This window comes from Melospiza georgiana, chromosome 1 (genome assembly GCF_028018845.1).
Source record: "Melospiza georgiana isolate bMelGeo1 chromosome 1, bMelGeo1.pri, whole genome shotgun sequence".
Lineage (NCBI taxonomy): Eukaryota > Metazoa > Chordata > Aves > Passeriformes > Passerellidae > Melospiza > Melospiza georgiana.
The window spans coordinates 48,173,818-48,194,886 of record NC_080430.1 but is presented as its reverse complement, the minus strand read 5'-3'; the positions used below and the strand labels follow the sequence as shown (position 1 = coordinate 48,194,886).

Below are 21,069 nucleotides of genomic sequence, written 5' to 3'. Positions count from 1 at the left end.
CTTCCTTGATTCCTTTGACCCTCAGGATTGCCTCCCAATGAATTATGGATTCTGTCAACCAGGCTCCCAAACAGGCATAAATCTCCCCTCCAGAATTCCAGGATAGCAGTTTGCTGAGCCCCCTCCTTAGTTCTCTGAGAATGGAAAACTCTCTGACATGCAGGGCTACCCCACTGCCTCTCCTTCCTTGCTTCTCCTGCCTTCTGAAGCATTTCTGGGCATTTAGGTTCATGTTGCTCCAGCTGGTGAAGTTAGAAGGCAGAGGGTCCAAAAATCTGAATGCAAGATGAACTTTCCAGGTGTCCCCTACTTCCTGCTGTGTGATGTTCTTTGTGTGTCTTCATGAAAGTATTTAGTCTGATTGAAATCTTGTCTTGGGAATATTGCCTAGTCCATTAGAAAAAAATCATCCTGTGGTATATTCTATCTTGTTAGATAACATATTGCAGAGAGGGCTTATTTGTCCTTGATCTAACTGCTGTCTTTGTCATGGATAACATTTTTAACAGATCTGTTTTCCTGTTATGGAGTTTTTAAGGGACATTTTGGATAGTAACATTTCACTAGTTCCTTCACTGCTTAGGATTAAGCTTTTCTAATACAGATGAACATCATGAACAACATCTACTAAGTTCATGTACACTTGAGAAACAGGTCAGGAATATCTTGGAAGAGGGTTTTTTGGTTTTGCCCTGTTCTTGTCCTTTTTTTAAATTTTATTTGTCTACCATAGGTGGGGGTGAGTTCTGTCCTGAATAGCAATGATGCCTTTAAGTATGACTGCCAAAGCTGGGCTGCTGTAATGATGCTCTGTTATCCTGGAAAAGAAATCCACAGGATACTATCCTTAATACTAAGAGGATTAACTGTGTGTAAATGTTGCAATTAAAATTAACTGGCATGCTGACTACTGCATCATGCAGTTAATGTAGGAAAACCTCTTGGTTTAATTGTACTCTTACATGCTGTTTCCTGGTATGTGATTAAGCCAATATTTAGAATGGGTAAACAAAATTATATTTTTTTTTTAATTGGGTAACTGCTAACCTTTTTCAAATTTTGGTTAGCTTGCTGTGCTAGAGACTTTATGCTTTGAATACTTTCAGAGATAAGGCACGGGCAGTTTTCCTTAAGCTTTTTTCTAAACCAGGAGTTGAAGATGATCTCTCTCTCTTTTGTGATTGAATTTATAGCATAGGGCAGATGAAGACACCTTGCTCTGAGCCAGACATGATGAAAGGTCCATGGGCTTGTGTGTTGTGGGCTCTGACGAGCATTACACCTTTGAGTCTGAAAGCTTTGGTGTTTTAGATTCATCTTCATGATTAAACAGAAAGACTCCAAAGAAAATGTCCAGGGATGCTTTTAATTACTCTGTGTGTTCCTCTGTTCCTTCTCTTGTCTCTGGAGATCACCATGCTTGTGCTATGCCCAGTATCTCTTGTTTTCAGTGGACTAAGAGTGTTTGCAAAGGTGCTTATTGAGGCCCAGATGAAGTGACTTGTCACAAACAAACCACAAGCTCATTTGTACATCTGAGTTGGTAGTTCATATTAATTGCAGCAGGAAGCATGAGAAACTAAGCCTAAATTTTTGCTGCCTAAAAAAATAAGCCTCTCTGTGTGCTCTTATTTATGTTTAAGAACAGTCCACTTACAAGCTCCAATGTTTTTATAAATATGTCAGTGAACTTTAACTTCTGAGTGTGATTAGTACAGTTCAAGCTGTTTATTATTGATTTCCTGGTTTTCATGTTGTTACATGCTGGGATTTGCTGCCTTCCAAGTAAAACTGATGGAACCTTGTGTATGTGTACATGCAAAACTGGCCTAATACAGCTGAAGTCCAGTAGCTTAGTCTAAGTTGCTGATGGAGGTAGAACAGCCTATCCTAATTGTCTGTCCCAAAGCAATTACTTTTATTCAGCTCCACAAATCCAGGAGGTGGTAACAGTTTTAGCAACCGCAACTGTTTGTGAAGTGAGTTTGTTTCAGCACTGATTGAGATTAAACCACACAAATGCACTGTGGCCACTTCACACAGATTCCTTAGGCATGATGAAATGTGGCTGGGTCTGGTGCTGTTCCACTACAAGTGGAGAAAATCTGGCACTTTGCTGGTGCTGTGGGAAGTCACCAGTGTTTAGCTGCTCACCCTTCTCTGCCCCTCTTTTGAGTGTAGCCTGGCTGGCCTCCCTGAGGCTTTTCTGGCAGGAGGAGGCTGCTGAGGGCTGAGAAGAGTCGCTGCATATGCAGGCAAAGATGCTGTAAGAAAGCTTCTCTCTTGTAGCCCCTGTGTTGTCTGGCACTTCATTTATTTCAGTTAGAGTGAAGAAGTCTTTGTGGGTGGAGAGTGATCTTTGAGGTAGCTAGAACCAATCCTACAGATGACTTGGATACCAAGAATGAGACAATGTACTGGAGTTTTATTTTGGGACTACTTGACCTGGTTTCAGGCAAGATTTATCTGGTTTTTAGCATTTTGGATTTGAGATGTATCAGAATGGGAACAAGAAAGATGAAATAAATTTGGGAAAAACTGACAGAGGAGAAATACACCTTCATATTTTTTCTTGGCTAAACACCAGTCTGCAGAAAGTCTGCAACGTGGTCTTCAGTACAAAATTAGCTCTTCTCTCTCAAACTGTTAGGGATTCCTCCAATTCCTCTGACAGATTAGAGTGTCAGCTCATGAACAACTACTGAACCATGACTGGCATTGTGACTGTGTGTTGTGCTGCACACAGTCGGTGCCTGTCAGCATGTTCATTGCTGTAGGTACTTTATTCTCCTACCCTGTGGTGAATAGGAGTGGTTGTTCAAAGAGGGGAAGCTTTGCACATGGGCTTTGACCACAGGGTTGTAAGGATGTTGTAAGTGTGCACCATAGCTTATGCCGTGGCTGTGTGAGCTTAACCAAAAGAAAATGTTAAATGCCCTCTCTCTCTGACAGCTGGGCAAGGAGAAGGACTTATGGCATGTTTGAACTTTACTCTGCTAGCAGTGATGCTTTTTTCACTTTGAGGGAGAATGCAAAGTGGGTAGGTTCCAGTGGTTTAAGTCAGCATGTTCTTGTTATAGAAAATAAAGAGCCAGTGGGATGAATTCTAAATCCTGCAGATGCTTAATGACAGGTTTCAGCAAACTTACGAACTCCTCAAGTATGTACAGTACCAGAGCCAGACACCATGGACAGCATATTTCAAAAAAATATTTAGAAGTTGCCAGTGGAAGCTAAACTTTGAAAAACATGAAGTCATTCTTGAAAGAGTTCAAGTTGTTTAAGTGTCATGTGAATTCAACCTATTTGTTGAAACTAATGTTATATGCCTCAATGAGGAAAATAGATGCTAGCTTACATCTGAAAGAGGGAAGCTTTTGCATGCAGACAGGGAAAAGCACTGTTGCAGGTTTAGCATGACAGTCTGCTCAATGCATGTTTCATCTTTTTATGTGAGTAAGTCTTAAGTAAAAGCTTTTTTTTTTTCTTTTTCAGAACCGTAATGAAATAAAAAATGGAGCCATCCTTCGATTAACAACATCTCCGGTGAGTCAGCGTTCTTCTCTTCTTTCAAAGTGAAAATTCAGTTCGTAAATACTTGTGAACTAATGTATGTAATTTTAAGCTTTATCAATGTATCCCACAATCCTCCAGGAGCAAAGGTTATGAGTTATGGAGGCAGGAATAATAACTCTGAGTGACATTTGGAGATACTGTTGGCAGAATTGGGTGGGTTTTTCTGTCTCACATCCACTGGGAACAGTTTTTACATACAAGATATCTCTGCTTCCCTGCTGACATTGCAGCCTCCCTCAAGTTGCTCTTTTTCTGCCTCAGAACTCAAAACCAGGAAGCCAGGAGGAAGGTCAGGGATTTGAATAATGGAGAGCTCTGCTGGGTGGCACAGGTCAGAGCTTTCCTGATCTCTGGTTTTGTGTTGAGTGAGTAGCAGCTGTAATGTTGATATTTTACTGGGATTTCTTTGTTGTTGGCTTTTTCCCCCCTACACCGTCTCTTTGCCAGCTCCTAAAAAGCACAGCAGAGCTGCTGGTTGCCCTGTAATGGCTTGTTTTCCTGCTGAGTTGAGCAGTGCTGCTGCCACATGCTGAAAGCCACTATTAGTCCTGGAAGATGTATGTCTAAGGCAGCAGCAATCCAATTTCCTTGCTGACAAATGCAGTTAGTGTGCTATTAAAATGGTTTACCTCTTCATGATGGTGCTCTAGCCTCTGCTGATTTGAAGCATTCTAATGCTCATACCCTGCCACCCAGTAGCTTCTCAACAGAAAGCACTTATCAACAGCCAACAGAGCAAAGACAAGAGGCTTCCATTAGCCTTCATCATGTTCTTCAATGGTCACTATATTCAGAGCTTTATAGACATTAAAAAAAATTAAATAAACAGCAGTTTAGGACCATAGCTCTGTCAGGATCTGTGTGATTCCAGAGTCTCTTGGCATATATCACCAAAACAGCCTTGTGCATGGGAAAACCATTTCTGGTAGAATACACCCCTTTTGATGGAAATTCCTCAGAAACAGACAGCCCCAGCACCAGCTCCTTCTAACCTTTGTAACTTCTTAATAACAAATATCCCCTCCTGTACTTCCCAGACTTGGGATCTCTTGAAATCAAAACAGCATCTGTGGTTCATCAAGAACCAATGTAGTCCAAATGCAGTGCGTCATGTTTTTGGTGTAACCACAACATGGAATAACCATATAGGACAACTCATGGAATTCTCCCATCTCAAAATCCACAACCAGTTGCATTGTGAAACCTCACTGAAGAGAGGCTGTGCTGTGACTGATCTGTGGAGATGGCTGGCTGGCTTTATGATCACTTGTGCAATTGGAAATGGGACCTACAAACACAAAAGACAAATCTTGGATGTACAACACTATCTGCTGCTACCAGTGGTCAGGAAGGTGGGGCTTTGCACCCACCTGTCATTCTAGGACTATCATCTGCTTGTTCTGTTTCTTTGTTGATTTGCCTCCGGGTCAGTTAATCAATTCCGGAGTCCTGAGGATGTTGAGATATTGCCAGTTACCTAACAAATTATGGACTGCTCTGGCACTGGCCTGCAGTTATGAGTGACTCAGCCATCCTGTTTTAAGATAGAAGGCTGGTCTACTCTCTGTTCTCCAGTAGTGATGTTTATGTCTGAACTAGTGCTTATTTTTGTACTTCCTGATGTTTCAAAATTTTGTGTTAACTTTCCCCAGAATCAGAGAGGTCTCTTGAAAGGAGGAACATACTGGGTTTTTTTTGGCAGATTAGCAAATATCTGTCTTGTTTAAATACGTAAAAATGGAAGTTCTGCATGCTCTCACTCTACAATAGTGTCTTTGCTTTTTAAGGTACTGTCAAAGTGCTCATCATAGCAGTACCTAAAACAGATAAAGGCCTCCAAACTGTGGTTCTTAAACAGGTGAGCCACACAATGGTTGTCATTTACCCTGAAAAGCTAACAGGCAATCTGTTTCCATATTTCTTCTGAAATTCTGTATGAGAGCAGCAGAAGTTGGAAGATATAATGTGAAGAACAGGCTGCATGATACACTCCTACAAAATGGGAAAGATGCTTTCCTAGCTGTTAGTGCTGGGTGAGAAATGTTTTTCTCATCATATGAAAACATCAAGATTCTGAATTCCCCCCACCCCCTCTGTTTTTTCTATCCTGCAATAGGATAAAGCTGAAACTATCTTTCCTCTTGTTCCAAAAAAACCCAAAATCATACTCAAAACAAAAAAGCAAAAAAAAACTTTATGAAAAGGTAGATGATTTAGGAAAGGAAAGAAAGATTGAGAGAAATGATGAGAAGCCACATATAGATTATGCAGTTTCTGAGATGTGTCCCTGTAGTTTCAGAGAGGTCTGAGCTGCCTACTTCCTGGCTGTTGTGGGGGGGAAAAAAATTGTCCTGAACTTTACAAGCCTTTTGAGGAAACTTTTTTCCTTGAAGAGTTGAGAGGAGTTTTGTTGACCCGTTCTGAAGGCTGCATGAGCTTAAAATGCTTTTCTAGTCCTTAATTTTTATGCAGCTTAAAGCCATGACAGCCAGTAATCTGGGTGTACCCTTTAGGGTTGCATGGCCCAAGTCATAGAAAATTGGATGAGAAGGATGAGATGCAATCTTTTTGAGTTCTGTTGTCATTAGCCTCAAATTATTTATTGCTCACATACCCACAGTCGGTGCTATTAAAGATTAAAAAGAGAGAGGAAAGAAAGGTTGTTTTATCTAGAAATAGTAAACCAGCATTTTTGAGCAGACTTTTTAAAATGAGGATTTGAAATCTAACTCCATGAATATAAACGTTAAATACTTTCTCTTTTTTAATCTTGGATTTAGATTATTTTGTGTGCCTATACAGGGACCTTTATCTGAAAACCATTGTTAATACTGCAAGGGCAGAACTGCAGTTATGGTGTGCTGCTAAATCCATTATAAATGCTTGCCTTGAGAGATTTACAATGTGGCTATTTTAAATTTCTTTGAGTTAAAAGTTTGCAAACGCCAGTCCTTAGGCCTGGTGGGAATTTGAACTACTTCTTTGTTTCCATAGGTCTGTTTGCTAAGTTTGTGAGATTTTCTGAAAGACTGCTTTTTTCCTAAACAATGCTATTTTTTTCCTCTATAAACTGCTCACCACACAGACACTCTGTTTCCTAGGTAACTTGAGTGCAGATTGAATTTCTCCCATATTATCTTTGTTCCTATATCATCTTTCTTATTTATTTTAACCTCTCCTATCATCTTTCTTACTAATTCTTTGGGCTATTGTGTGTTTTTGCAGTTTTCCGTGACCTGTTTTCCCTCTTTGTCCGTCTGCATTTCTGAAGGGACGCATGAAAAGTTTCTTATGCAACATTTCTTTGTATTTGAACGTATGTGACAATTGAGATGCTGTATTGCTGCTGTCTCTGTTGTGATAACCATATTCCAGTGCAGGGTGGGTAGGTTTATAAATGAGCTGTAATTGCTCCCGAGTGTGAGGCTGATGCAAAAGGACTTTAGTGTCCTGCAATGCAGCAAGCAAAGTCCAACCTTTTAGTGTGTGGAACTGCAGGATTCCTTCAATCAGATCCTGCAAATCCTTTCTGAAATGACTAATCGTTTCAAAAAGATGCTAAATACTGGGAAAATTAACTTGAAGGAACTGGTGTCATTTATTCAATTTAATGGTTTTCAAACAGAATTGATTACTTGAGCACTTACTGTTTATTAAAAGCAGCTTCTTGGCCACTTACAAAAAATGCCTTGCTTGTGAGGTATATACCTTAAAACCTGGGTAAAAGAGGGTTTTCTGATGTGGTATTTGTGGGACTTGATAATTTGCTTTTGTCTTTTTCCTTTTTTTATCCCCAGGCCATGGATCAGTTGAGTTCTCAAACCTGTCACTTGTTTGTAGGCAGAGTATCAGCATGTGTACAACGAGCAATCATGTAAATAACGGTGTTCAATGATAGTCATCATAGTATTTTCTATGAATGCTTCTACACATATTAAGAACATGTTCTTTATATGTGATCTAAACAGGCTAGGAAGTATAAAGAGTTTTTTTAACCTAGTTCTGCTTATACATCTGGATCCAAAGAAAAATTCTGAGGATCTAGTTTAGAATTTCTGATCTACAATTGCTTGAAGATGTATTTGAAGTTCTGTAAATGCATAACTTTTTGCAGTTCTAACCAGTAATTGTGATTATGTTTATCATGTAATGGTAAATTAGTTGCTAAATAAACCTTATACCAGAAGCACTGATCATGGGGGTCAATTAGCCACTTTTATATTTTTCTGCTCATAGTAGATTTGAGAAGTGGAGTTGGAGTTTGTCTATTCATAGAGAAAGGTTTAATCTGGTGTTTTCAGGTTTCAAAAGGCATGTTTTGAATAGTGTATGTCAGGGAGCTCCCTGACATATATGCAGTTTTAGGTGTAATGGCAACAATAATCCAGGAAAAGGGAGCACTTTTAAGACATCATGGTGTTCCAACACTGAATGATTTAAATTAAACTGCAGAAATGCAAGTGTTTGGTAAAACAAAGCTGGATTGGGTAGTTACTGATGGTCTCTATGCTCTTTTTCTAGCAACATATTGACTGATGTAACTTAATTTACAGGATAGATAAAAATACCCTTATTTTATTTGCTTTTTGTAAAGGATAAAGAAGAAAACTGATTACATAATGGAAAGCCAGCAATTTCAATGGTCCAACTTTCTTCCATGGCACATTCATGTTTGATAGTGGTTGCATTTGGATCTGTGTCCTCCCTCTTGTCCTTCCTTGCTGTATTTTGTATTCTGTACAGAAGCCCTATGTATGTCTGGTTAATGAGTTGCTTTCAAAGTTTTTGCACAAAGTATTCTGTGGCAAAGAAATGATAGTTTGATCAGTAGAATCCCTTGTTAGGATGATCTTGGGATTCTTAACCTCCAAATGGCTATTTGAGTCTCTAAGAAAGTCACATCCTGGATTTAGGTCATTAGTTCTCTCTTTAAGCTGACAATCTCATCAAGCTGCTCCTTTTAAGCAGTGCTGGTCCCTAAGGGCAACCTTTCTGGATGTCCTTGGAGCAAGTCATTTAAGACTAGACATGTGGTTTATGCCACTTGACAGCCTTTTGAAATGCTGGGACTTCAACAGCACACGTATTACAAACTTCCAATCTTCCTTCCTTCCTTCCTAAAGAGGAGAGCAGTTAATTTTGCCTTTCATTTCCTTAAGCAGCCATATTTCTGCTAATTCCATCTAATGATTCTCAGTTGCAAAGGTTTATATATTTATATTTACTCCTACCTGAATGATATTTCAGTAAGAATGCAGACATGGCAGCCAGCTCTGCTATTGCTTTAATGAGCTGTGCTTTCTGTCCATCCACTGATGGCTTGCAAATCATTAAAATAGCTCCCTGGTAGGCACTCAGAGCATATTTCATCCGGGTTTCATTTTTTAATGCAGTCATAAATGAGCTGTATATTGCATGAGCATGTATGAGTGCTATGGCAACAAGAATTAGAAGGCTTGTGAGAACTGCATGGTGTTAACCAAGGCAATATTTTCACACAGGCATTTGGGATGACAACAAACAATATGACTTTTGTCCATGTTGCCAGTGAGACACGTGCCAGCACTCTTGCTGAGCCAAATATATGTTTACCCCCTCAATCAAGATCTCCTCTGCCATTTGTCTGTTCTCATCTGAGAGTAGAAGGAGCAAGGTTTATGGGATGCATTGTCTTGCAAAACTTGTTTAATGTAAGAAGACTGCAACTGTGTGTAAACTTTGCTGATGGAACCTTGGCATAGTCAGATAAAGCCTATGATGTTAGTAAGCACTCTTTTATGTGCTTAAAATGTGTCTGAACCACTTCTGTAGCATGGATTTTTGTGCTCTGTGGAGGGTTCCAAGCTGTCTCTTATCTAAGATTATATTTTGGTTTTAGTCTGGTGAATTTCAAAGCTCTCGCTGACTGCAGAGGAAAGAGGATTAACATATCTCAGTTGATAGGCTGGTCCTGCTCATGCTGGTGTTGTGCAGTGTTGGTGAGCTGCTCATGCACATCTGTGTCCTGGTGTTCTCGGGTTTGGTGAGAGGGAGGGTTGGCTCTTTCCATGCTTGGTGTGGATACAGGTGCAATGGAAGTCTGACTGGCTGACAACAGCACTTCACCAGCCCTAGGTGTTCCTGCTGGGAGCAGGTCTCTCTCCTCAAGAGAAATGCTGAACTTCCCCATAAATAATCTGTTATGAATAAGTATGAAGACTAAGCGTTGTTTACACAGCGCAGTGTGTTGTGAAGGGGTTTGGAGGAGGATGTTCTCCTGGCTCTGCTCACATGTTTTTCTTGCTTGCTATTGTGATACACCGGCAATTACAGTCTCCATCTGTTTGGCCACAGCTCTGCTGCCCAAGGTTTGCCCACTCAGACTTCTTGATAGAGCAGCTCAGGGGAGCTGTTCCATCACTGTGAACCAGTTCTTTTGTTCACCTTTCCTATTTGTTCCATTTTCACTGAATCCAGGAGCTTTTAGAGGACTGGGTTCCTGTGGAAAGCTGGAAGAACTTCCAGTTCAGTAGAACTTCCTTCAGTGGGCAGATAGTGGGAGTGGTAACTTTCAAGAAGTATGGCAGATTAGAAAAAGCCACGTGCACAGATTTAATAGGTTTAAGGTTAAATCTGAGCAATCATTTCCAAAGTTTGGGGAATGCAGCTGCCATGGCAGTATTGAAGTTTTTCCAGAGTGTTTCTGTCCTGAGGTGGGCAAGAATTCAGGCATTGCACGTATTCAGAGAAACAGTAGTGATTTGAAGATATTTTGCATCTCTGAGTCCTCCTTATAGTGGGGAGTTTAGTGTTAGGAATAGCTCCATGAAGGACATACTTTGAGAAGATAGGAGTTGACTGTTGAACTTCTGGTTCAGGTAATAATAGTGGTGAATTTTTGTAGCTGATTATAGAAGATTACTTTAGCAAAGCTTTTTTTCACCCCCTCTGATGAAAGGAAGGGGCTGGGGGAAGTATTTGGTAGTTATCCTGGAAGTTGAAAGTAAGTGCTATCTATTTTTACCTCTTCCATGGGCTTCAGCAAATTATTTACCTTCTCACCTGATTATGCTTGAGAGAATAGTCTTTTAGTTTCCATTTGGACAGCCATTGCCATTACAGAGAGACTGTGTAAACCATTGTTTCCCCATTACAGGCATTGATAGAGTAGGTAACCTTCCATGGCAGAAAGATCTTTTGGATGACAGGGTTCTGCCTTTTTATAGGTAATGGAACTGCTATGGCTGCATCACCCTATACTTAAAGCATAAAAAAGTGCAGGACTAAAGACATTCCATTTCTTTTCAATGCTATGTTAACCACAGTCACACTAACTAGAAGTCATTTCTCCCACATACACGCTCCTTACTGCATTTTTTTCTGGTCAAATGCTGACTGGAGACTATGCATTTACCACCACAATTGCAAAAACAAGAACTAACCAGTGTTGCTGATATTGGAGGAGATTGGGACATTTAATTTATTCATATTTTTGTAACAATCAAAGTTATGTAGCTAGGCAGCTGAATCTGTAACAACACTATGCTGGTTATTTTTCTGGGCTTTTTGTCTAAATGGCCACTTGCACTAAAAATGACTGCTTTCACAGAATCTTTATCTTCAGAGATGACCATCTCTGAAGAGTACATTCAATACTTGAACAGAAAAGGAATTGTCTGTCAGCAGAGCCCTTTCTTCTCTATTTCTTCTCCAGCTGAGAAAGAATAAACATAATCTCAGAGAAAATAACTCTTAACAGAATTTGTGTTTAATTTGTTTCCCTAATGACACATAGCCTCTCATTCACCTTTCCTCGGGTGCAGGTAAGAAATGAATCCTAGGAAACAGAATTTTGCAGATATCTCTATATGTAGGGAGGAGGATTATTTTTCTAAGAAAAGTATGATCTAGCTAGCTATTAACTGAAGCTTTTGGGTATTCTGTTCAGGTAAGTGAAAGCATCAAATTGAAAACGTGAGATGTATTTTAAAGTATTTGTATGGCTAAAGAGAGAGGAAATTTAATATACATTATTTAAATATTTCTTTACCTTTTTATCATCAGTGTCCATTTTGAATTTCACTAAGTTATCCTCTATTTGAAACATTAATGGCCAGAATAGCAGAACACGAGGATATTGAACATGCAAAAAGATGTATGACAGATAATATCATAGTGTTATGGGGGAAGTAATTATTCTGCACTCCTTGTTAAAAGGGTATATGAGTTTTTGAAGTGACTGAGAACATAAGAGGGGGACGAAGGAGCAGAAGGTCTGGAGTTGGTCTCTCTTGATGTAACATGGTTAGGACAGTATGTGGTTTTTGCTGCCAAAGGTGATGAGAAGTGTGTAACCTGAGTAAGCATTGACAGAAAAAGAAGTGCCACCTTTTTATTTTACTGAGATTGTCTGATGCAGTTTGTTTTATTTTCATTTCTTCTTTATTGATGTGACACATAAGTTCTTCAAGCCAAAGGCTGTTATTTGTAATGCTCACATTTTGCCTGAGACAGTGGGACATCTACCCATTGCTCAGCTAATGATTCTGCAAAATCCAAACAATTATAGGTAATAATGGAGTAATACACAAGTAATACACTTTTACAAAAGTAATTTTTATTTGAGCTATTTAATCTTTTCTGAGCATGGAAGTTAAATATCATTAATATTAAACATGGCCATTGTTCCTGCTTACACTGACATTTTACTCATGATTTTCGTTGTAACAAAACCTGTTTTGTTGATTTTGTTTTGTGTGTTTTGTTTCTCTCATAGGCTCAAAATGCACAGCAGCTCCATGAGAGGATCCAGTCTTCTAGTATGGATGCAAAGTTAGAAGCACTGAAAGACTTAGCCAACTACTCACGGGATGTTACGTTTGCCCAAGAATTTATAAACCTGGATGGCATTTCCCTCCTAACGCAAATGGTTGAAAGTGGCACAGAGTGAGTATTCTGCTTAAAATCTGGCATTCCTTCCATGTGGGGTGGTTTCATGCTCTCTGAGTTGATCAATTAAATATCTCGAGAGGTCTAGACTTCTGGGATAGTATATTAATTATCAATGAGATACTGTTTTTTTTTAATTTCTCCTAACAATGGGCTGGTCAGGACTGGGGATTCTCAAAGTAGGAAGTCACAAGTGTGGCCTATGCCATAAAGTTTGGGGAGATTGGGGTCCTAGTTTCTTCTTTATTCAATTACCATTGAAAGTACATTTTAAGGCTGGAATTTCAATAAGCCATTGAAAGTAGATTTAAAGGCTGATATTAAAGTGATATCACTTAAAAACTGTGTTATGAAATTTCATGTTACTGAGAACATGTGTGGTAAAACCCAAATTAAAAAAATTCTTTATTTCAATTTTTTATTGTTTTGATTTTGAATGGGATTTTTCTAATACCAGTTGGGTTTTTTGACGTAAAAATGAAAGCTGACCTCTAAAAATACACTCATTCTTTACCAGAATGCCTTACCAAATTTTATCATTGGTGAAATTCAGCACCAAAATCCTGAGTAAGTGTCTGTTGGCTTAATGTGGAGTGTGCAACAGAAAAGCATCAATTGGATTGTTGCACTATTAAATGATTAAACAGTAAGAATTTGATTTCAAGTAAAAGTTTTGCACTCAGTGTCAAGCTCTACTATGCAGGAAGAAGTCAACAATACCCACACCATCTCCTGAGAGAAAGAAAACTGAAATTGGTTCAAATCCCCTCACAAATGTGCTTGTGTTCCCTTGGCTTCAAGGAGGTAAATAGTATTAGGAAGTAAAGCAAAAGTAGTAAGTGGTCTTTGAATTGGAACACAAATGGTCTCTGAGGGTCTTGTACAAGATATACTACAGAAAAATTAACTACTTTATAGAATCCAGTAGTCCATAGATTGGGCAGCGTAAAAACAATCTCTCCTGGATTTCTGCCCATTGTGTGGTTAATGGCTTATGGAACTCTGAATCCTTATTGTCTAACTACAGCTACATACTAGATTTCCAAAAGCTCGTGGTTTAATCTTCAGCATTTTGTGGTTATAGTCTTTATTTTTTACAGCGATTTGATCTGTGGCACATATCACATGTTATGCCACTTTAAAATTAAATGCTTCTAGTTACCAAATTTTTCAGCTTGTATTTTATTCATGTGGTACTTGTTGTTTATGGACCAAATTAAGTTTAAAAGCAAAGACAAGTTTAAGTCAATATAAACCCATGTATGCAGTTGCTGTATTAATGAAAGGTATTCTAAATGGACAGACTCACGTATGCCTCTGAAGATCAGAACACAGGAAAATGAACAGTCGTTACCCTTGTGGTTTATTTTTTGGTGATGAAATGAAAGCATTTTATTTTCTGTTGAAACAGACAGGGAACATTAATGGTTTTTATAATCTTTCCTTTTAGCTGCACTAAGACTAAAGCAAGAGTGCCCTCCTCACCCTTCAGATGCGTTTATACTGCTGTTTTGTAACTGTGGGATGACCCAAACTGTAGCAGACTGGTCTGGATTAAAAATAACTGTTTGGGAGGGAAACTACTAAAGGCAACACTGCTGTTGAAAGAACTGTCTAGCAAATTATACCCTGTAATAGTCCTGACCGACGGCATAAGTTTTCAAACCACACAGCAGGCTTGTAAACTGGACATATGAGCAGAGTTTACTGCCTTTTTCTTTTTTATTATTTTATTTTATTTTTGTAAGTGTCTGCATTTTGAGGGATTTAATGTTTTTTTCTTTTTAGCTGAAGTAATGTGTCATCAAACATGCATTGATCGATCTACCTGTCTAATGTATTTATCAGTATTTCTGTCTGTGGGGAGAAATACTCTTGAGTTTGGGCATTGCACAAAGACTCAGCCTGTAAGAGTTTCCAGCAGCTTCACGTGTTGATGAGCTCTTAGTACTCCCTGCAGTCTTTCATGTTAGCAGCCTAGACATTCTTCAGCTCCTGAGGGTGTGAGCAGGTCAGGTTTTTCCAAGTCTGGTTTTGCAAAGGGAGTGGTAAAGCAGGGACATCTGTGCTATGCTGTACATTCCCTTCTGCTTTTATACTGTACATCACTGGCTGATGAGTGCATATTTAACAGAACTGGGGATTTGATGAAAGGAGCAAGCATACAGAGGCACAGCAGCCTAAGCCTACCATGGTGCTTCTGCTTTCCTTTCTCATCTCACTTCAAGCTACTGAATCTGCTCTCTCACATCAGGGTCTGCCACTCGCTGCTGTGTCAGCACACTAAGCAAACAGACAAACTACTTCCTCAAAGGAAAGAAAAGAAACTTCTTTTTTTTTCATTCAGCGCCCTAGGCTGTCAAAGAAAGGCAGCTGGAATCAGTCAGTTGTCCTCTTATGGTCTGTTCTTGTTTTACACTACTGTTAGTAAGAGGTCTCACACAAGATGCTCACTGAACAGATACATCAAATTGAAGGCCTCCTTGCCATTGCTTCCAACCTGGGCTCAGCACCCTCAGCAACATTGCCTCGTGGTCTGTTCAGCTGACAAGGTCACCAAAATGCTTCAGAACATAAAACTTTTCTCTGTGTCCATAGGTGAACCTACACTGCTCTCTCAGTGTCCATAGGTGAATCTACACAGATGATTACACTGGCATTATAAAGGGCAAGGGGCAGGTATTAGAGGAGGAATGAGGAGCCAGAAACTTTTCATAGCCCAGTTTTAGAAGACAACATATTTTATAAAGATGCCTTTAAGGTATATCTTCACTATGGAGTTATCTTAGCCACTTTGGTGCAACTCCTGTAGAGCCAGGGGGCTATGAGTTTGTTTGAATGGGGCTATGAGTCACCCATGCAGCTGAGACAAATCTAATGTTTTGATGCTGCTAAAAGATGGTCCAGCTCTTGTCCTTCTCCCATTTCTTGTGTGTTAACCCCTTTTCTTCAGCCCAGTCCTGCTTTTTCCCAGGGGCTGGTTCCAAGATTTGGTTCCAGTGTCTGTGTGCCTCACAAAGCCAATCCAGCCTGTTAACTTCTTGCAAAGTACATGATTCTGTTAGAAAACTAACTCTCTAAAATTAGTTTTCAGCTCAGTTAGGGACTTGAAGAAACAAGAGAGGAACTGGTCCTGAGTGGATGTGGAAAAGACCCTTTTTTGTGGCAAGAGACCCTAGGTGTGTCTCTAAGCCACGGCCTGAGAGCAGATGTGCAGTGAAACTGTGAGGATGGTGGCTGTCTCTGCTCTCGTATTTCACCCTGGGGACTGGCACTGAGACTCTGGGAGAGCAGGAATGGGACATATCCTATGGGATGGTGGCTGCTGGTGTTCTGCAGGGATCCCCTCTGTGAGCTGTGCCAGCTGCCCTGGGCTGATGCAGCCGGGAACAGCCCTACATCTGTAAGGCCAGGCTGAGTGGTGCCTCGGTTCACGGTGTGCTGCAGCCGGGCAGAAATCGATGAATTTTGTTAATTCAAGCTTTATTCTCTATTTTCCCCGAGGGGCCAGGCAGTGCTCATTAGAAGTGCCATCGTGCTCCGTGCAAAGTTGCTCTGAGGTTTTCTTTGCACACGGATTTCATGTTAGAGGCAGCTCTTCAGTTATAACTTGAGTGTGTAATTAAGTTTTACCAGGTAGCCTCTGGAAAACAAGACTCTATCTTTTTATATAATTTTCACCGAGGAAGAGGCCTATATTTTATTTATAGTTGGCTTTGTTCATTGTGCTACTTAGTCATTATTTCAGTGAAGCTGATGAGTATTAAAGTACTGTGATCAGATTAAGAGAAAGTAAATCCCTGGATTTCTAGTTACTTCTGCTTCATTTCGCAGGTGATGAAAAAAAGTGGTAGTTTAAAAAGCCAACAAGAAATCGCAGAGTTTCCTAGTTAGTTTTCCATATGTTATATTCCTGAATATTGAAGAAAATTAGAGTGTGTTTAGAGAATAGAGAGTGTGGGCATGGTGTGTGCAAGCACAAAGCTGTAGGGGTTGGTGGTAGTGTGCATGGGCCCTAGTGAATCTGAGAGTGCATCTTGTCAATATGAATATATTTATATCAGCAGAGATGCAATGTCTCAGAAACTGTCCACATGTATCTTGATCTTGTTGATTGAGATGGCTTATCTTGTTTTTTCCTTCAGGCTCATTCTTGCTTCCACAGCACTGCTATGAGTCTTATTAACTGAAAAAGGGAAAAACCAGTAGTTTTATGTTTGTTTTTATGGTTTGGGTGACCTATAAATTATAGAAAAGACTTCAAGACAAGTAATGAAAAACAAGAAATGCTGATTCTATTCTATAATTATCCATTATGTCCAATCATGTCTCAGACTGTGCGTTTGTATCACCAAAGAGCGGGGTGGATGTGTGCAGGCAGCTATTTTTCTTTTCTGAGACTTTTCAGAAAGTGATTTCCACAGCACTTCTCATGCTAAACTTTCTGTTCAGAAGCCAGTCCATGCCTAGTTAAGAGGAGCTGACTGTGCAGTCCATCTGCTTGGGTGTGCAGACAGTCTAAAGGGGAAGTGCATGGGTGTGCTGCTTCCACTCCCCCTCAGAATGCAATGCCCTGAAATGGGGCAGAAAATGAGCAATGCTGCTGAGTCCCAGGTATCCTAATGACTGATAAAAAATACGTTCAGGAACCAAGGTGGAAGAAGGAGTCATGTCTTCTTACTACCCCAGCTGTGATAACATAGGCTGTATTCTGTAGTCGAGCCTAGAACTTGTATTTCAGAAAATCATGTCTGTACAGACAGCCCTTCTGATGTAGCAGAAGACTGTTGAAGTCCTGGGGTTTTTTACTTGATGTATCAGAATAGTTGTGTGACTGGAACAAACTCTCAGCCTTCCTTAGAAGGAAAAAAAATCCTCATAATGCCTTATAAAGCAAGAAAAAGAAAGCGTAATTCACACGCTGTAAATATTGAAAGACCAAAGATTTTATAAAAGGAATCTATATTTATTTTTGTTATTGCTAGTAGTAATAATAAGATTGATCTCATGGGAGGGAAAGGATGAAGGTCTATGCAGAATTTTCAGCATTTTTTAAATTGGCATCATCCTGATCTCTATGACTTGCCATTTGGCTGAAATAACACACAGTTTCTGCCAAAAAAAAACCAACAAAACATCACACTATGCTAAGCCTAGCTGTCTTGACAGTAACCAGAACAGAATTGTTTATGCTGCTGTTGAGAAGATTGTTCTCCAGACCTCTGCTTCATTGCTGAGCAGCTTTATTGTCATACAGCCATGGCACAGGAACATGCTAGTTGATGCTGCTAAGACAAGGTAGCAGATAGCCTGGTTAGCAGATAGTTTTAATTATAAGAGAGTTGTAATTGCTTAATAGGCAGATAGAAGAAAAAAGCACCTTGATTTAATTTTAGTTGTTAAATTCTGCCATCTTCCTATTGGAAACAATAAATGCAGCTAGATAAGTTCACGTAAGCTTCTAAATAAATGTATATTTTATGGGTTTTGTGTCTTGACTAAGAGGACCCTTCTGTTGAGCGCATGCAGTCGCAGGGTTGGCTGCTGTACAGCTGGAAGTCTCTGAGAGATCAATTGTGCATGCTTTAAGGACAAATTGCATTGTTCAGTGAAATTCTAGCTCTTGGCTTGTCTTACAGAGATAATACTGTATACCAGCCCAGTGGAAAACTGAAGACAGATTGGTTTGGAGTTGTTCCGACTTTAGCACACTTTTTGGGACAGTTGCTCAAATACCTGCTGGTGTTTTTTTCCATCCCAGTCTGATGAGAATTTCAGCAGTGCTGTCAAAACGTTTAAGCTGCCCTTGCTCACAGTAACTTGTTCCTGTCCTGCTTCATCTGGAGAGTTACACCACTACTGTTTCTAGCAAGCTGGACTGGAAAACTGGTGTAGGTTATGAAAAGTGACAGTAGAAGCTACTTTTAATATAATATTCCTTAACCCAGTTTAGTTCCCTGATTGAGCTCACAGCATTGCCCCAGAAAACAGTTGTGAAAGCCCAACTTGCTAGATAAATGGAAAATGAATTTTCAGAAAATACGAACAATAATAAGCTAGTAGGATTTTGCCGCTATATAAAGTAGTCCTTTTCCACCCTTCTTGGCTGTGGAGTACCTGCTCCCTCTCTTGTTCAGCTCCAATGCTTATTTGACTCCTCAGTGATGCAATTCAATTTGCTAAATGTCGAAAACTCAGTCAGCCAATGGAGGGAGGAAATTAATTTGTATTTTTGACAGCACAGGGTTTTAAACAGGCTCAACTATTCCTGTGAAGCTTCACCTGGAAGCATAGATTACTTAATCTGACGTTGCTGCCAAAATCAATTCTTATCCAACAGGGGTTTTACGTAATCTTAATTTCTTAGTGCTTCTGTAATGTCGGGAGAGGGTGACTATTGTCTATGAGGCAGAAATCCAAAAGAGTGTATAAAATCAGATAATCCTACCAGACCACTGTGGAGATGGTATTGGCAGGAGAATGAGAAAGGGCTGCAGCTCTATCTTTCAGTGCAGATTCCATAAAGAAAGAAGGTGGAGTAGGATTTTTTTCTGGAGTGGCTTTTTTTGTTGGTTTACTTTTCTCCTGCTTTTTCTATTTTAGGTTTGTTTCCCCATCAGTCTTCAGGCTTGGATTTCACCCTCCCTCTCAGCATACACAAAGTACAATTTTTCTTACATCTTTTACATATGCAAAGCACACACTGTGGGCTTTAGATAAAATCACAGAATCGTCTCACTTGGAAGGGACCCAGAAGGATCATTGAGTCCAACTCTGGAGTGAATGGCCCTACAGGGACTGAACCCACAGCCTCTGTGTTTGTTACTAACATTGTGCTTTAACCAACTGAGCCAGTCTCAAGGTCATCTGAAGGTGGAACTGTCAAAGATCACATTTTGGAGGGAAGAGAGGGAGAGTTGCTGGTTCCTTCATCCTAAGTGCTATTTCTCCAGGCTTGATTTTTTTTTTTTTCCTTTGCCTGTATTTGGGAATATTAGAATTTAAACAACCTCTTTTAAATGGTAATATCAACACCCTGTTGACAGGAAGAGGGATGAGGAGAGGAGACAGTTTTACTGGGTCTTGTTTGGTAACCTCTTTTGTAAAATATTAAGAAGAGTAACTCCAGCAGTAGATTTATATTTCCAAATATTCTCCAGAGTATGAAGGTGGACAAAACGATTTTTTTATTTTTTGTTGACTCCAGACAAAACTGTAGCATTTGAAACACCAAGAAAAATAAGAGGAAAAGCTTAAAATCTCAATTTCTGCAACTTTCCAGGATGCTTTTGTCTGTTGGACTGTGTGGGACGTTGTGGCTGTGATGAGTCTGAAGAGAGCTGTGTAACTTAATAGTAATACTAATTTTGTAGAGTATTCCAGGTCAAAGTGTTCCCAGATGTCATATGCTTGTGGTAGCCACACCTGTTACAAAAAGAAGCCATAAATTTGTACTCTTGGATTTTTCTTTACACTGCTTATTATCTAGAATGTGCATTATCCTTATGTTTGCCTGAAGAGCAATAGCCAAATGGTGCTTTAATGTGGTTGGCAGGTCATTCATCCATCATCCCTTCAGTGTTTCTGTAGAGGAGGAAGTTTTTGTGAACATCTTCCACCCTTGGTAGCAGTGGCCCTCTCTGGGGCCATACTGCATTAAAAACTTTTATCCTCTGTGTTACTCTTACACAATTCTGCTCATGTTCAAACAGTGCAGGCTCTGAAGCTATTGCTGTGCTGAAATGGTGTGACTGCTTTAGGTCTTGGTATCATTAACTACAGTGACTCCACACTGGCTTCCATAATGGGACATTTTAGTTTTTTCCCCCAGTTCAAACAAGCCCTTCCTGTGCACTGTGTGTTGCTCCAGCTGGGGTTTAGATTTGGGGTATCTTTAGTCTTTGTACAGCAGTTTTGGCACATGAACAGATAGGTGTTGATCTAGTCAGGTCCCTGCTAAGCTGGTCTCTGCTGGAAGCTGTTCAAGATGTAACCTGCAGTATTTGAGAAGGCAGTAAGTCTGTGTGCTTGAGAAAGTCCTGAGAGAACTCACTGCTGCTCCTTGGGATTCCTTTGGAAGTGCATCACAAAGTTCCTTTGAGGCCAGACAGGAAATATATTACAGTAGAGAAATGTCTAACCTGGTAACTTGTCTTTCATGTTATTTTGCATTAGTTTGACATCTATTTTGAATTTCCTGCCTGCGTAAAAATCGCTGGGTTTGTCTTTCACCACTATAGAATCCCATCCTTTCACAATTGCTATTTAATTTGCCCTTATAACATTTGCTTTTTGGCTGTGGTTTTGTTTCCATCTGTGCAAGTGCAATTGAGGGATGCTTTCTTTAGGAAACAAAAAAGAAAAAACAAAATAAAAAAAGATAAATATAAGTATTGAGCTAATTACAGTGTTTAGATCCGTAAGGCTTTCAGCAGTTTTGACCCTGCCTTGGTAACTCACCAAGAAGGGCTCTGCAGAGCTGTTTGGTTGCTACCACAGAGTCAGCCCTCTGGAGAAAAAAAAGTTATGTATATATAGAAAGAGGAAAGCTGATGGAGGTGGCAG

At 39.8% G+C, this 21,069-nt stretch overlaps 1 protein-coding gene across 2 annotated transcripts in view; it reads left to right on the top strand.

The window, feature by feature from the left end:
* The window catches only part of ELMO1 (engulfment and cell motility 1), a 302,214-nt gene that overhangs the window by 72,898 nt on the left and 208,247 nt on the right, over positions 1–21,069 (top strand). For both annotated transcript variants that reach the window (XM_058027258.1, XM_058027263.1), the window contains 2 exons: positions 3,496–3,546; positions 12,332–12,501. In XM_058027258.1, coding sequence (XP_057883241.1) covers positions 3,496–3,546; positions 12,332–12,501 — 221 coding nt within the window. The remainder of the gene's footprint in view (positions 1–3,495; positions 3,547–12,331; positions 12,502–21,069) is intronic.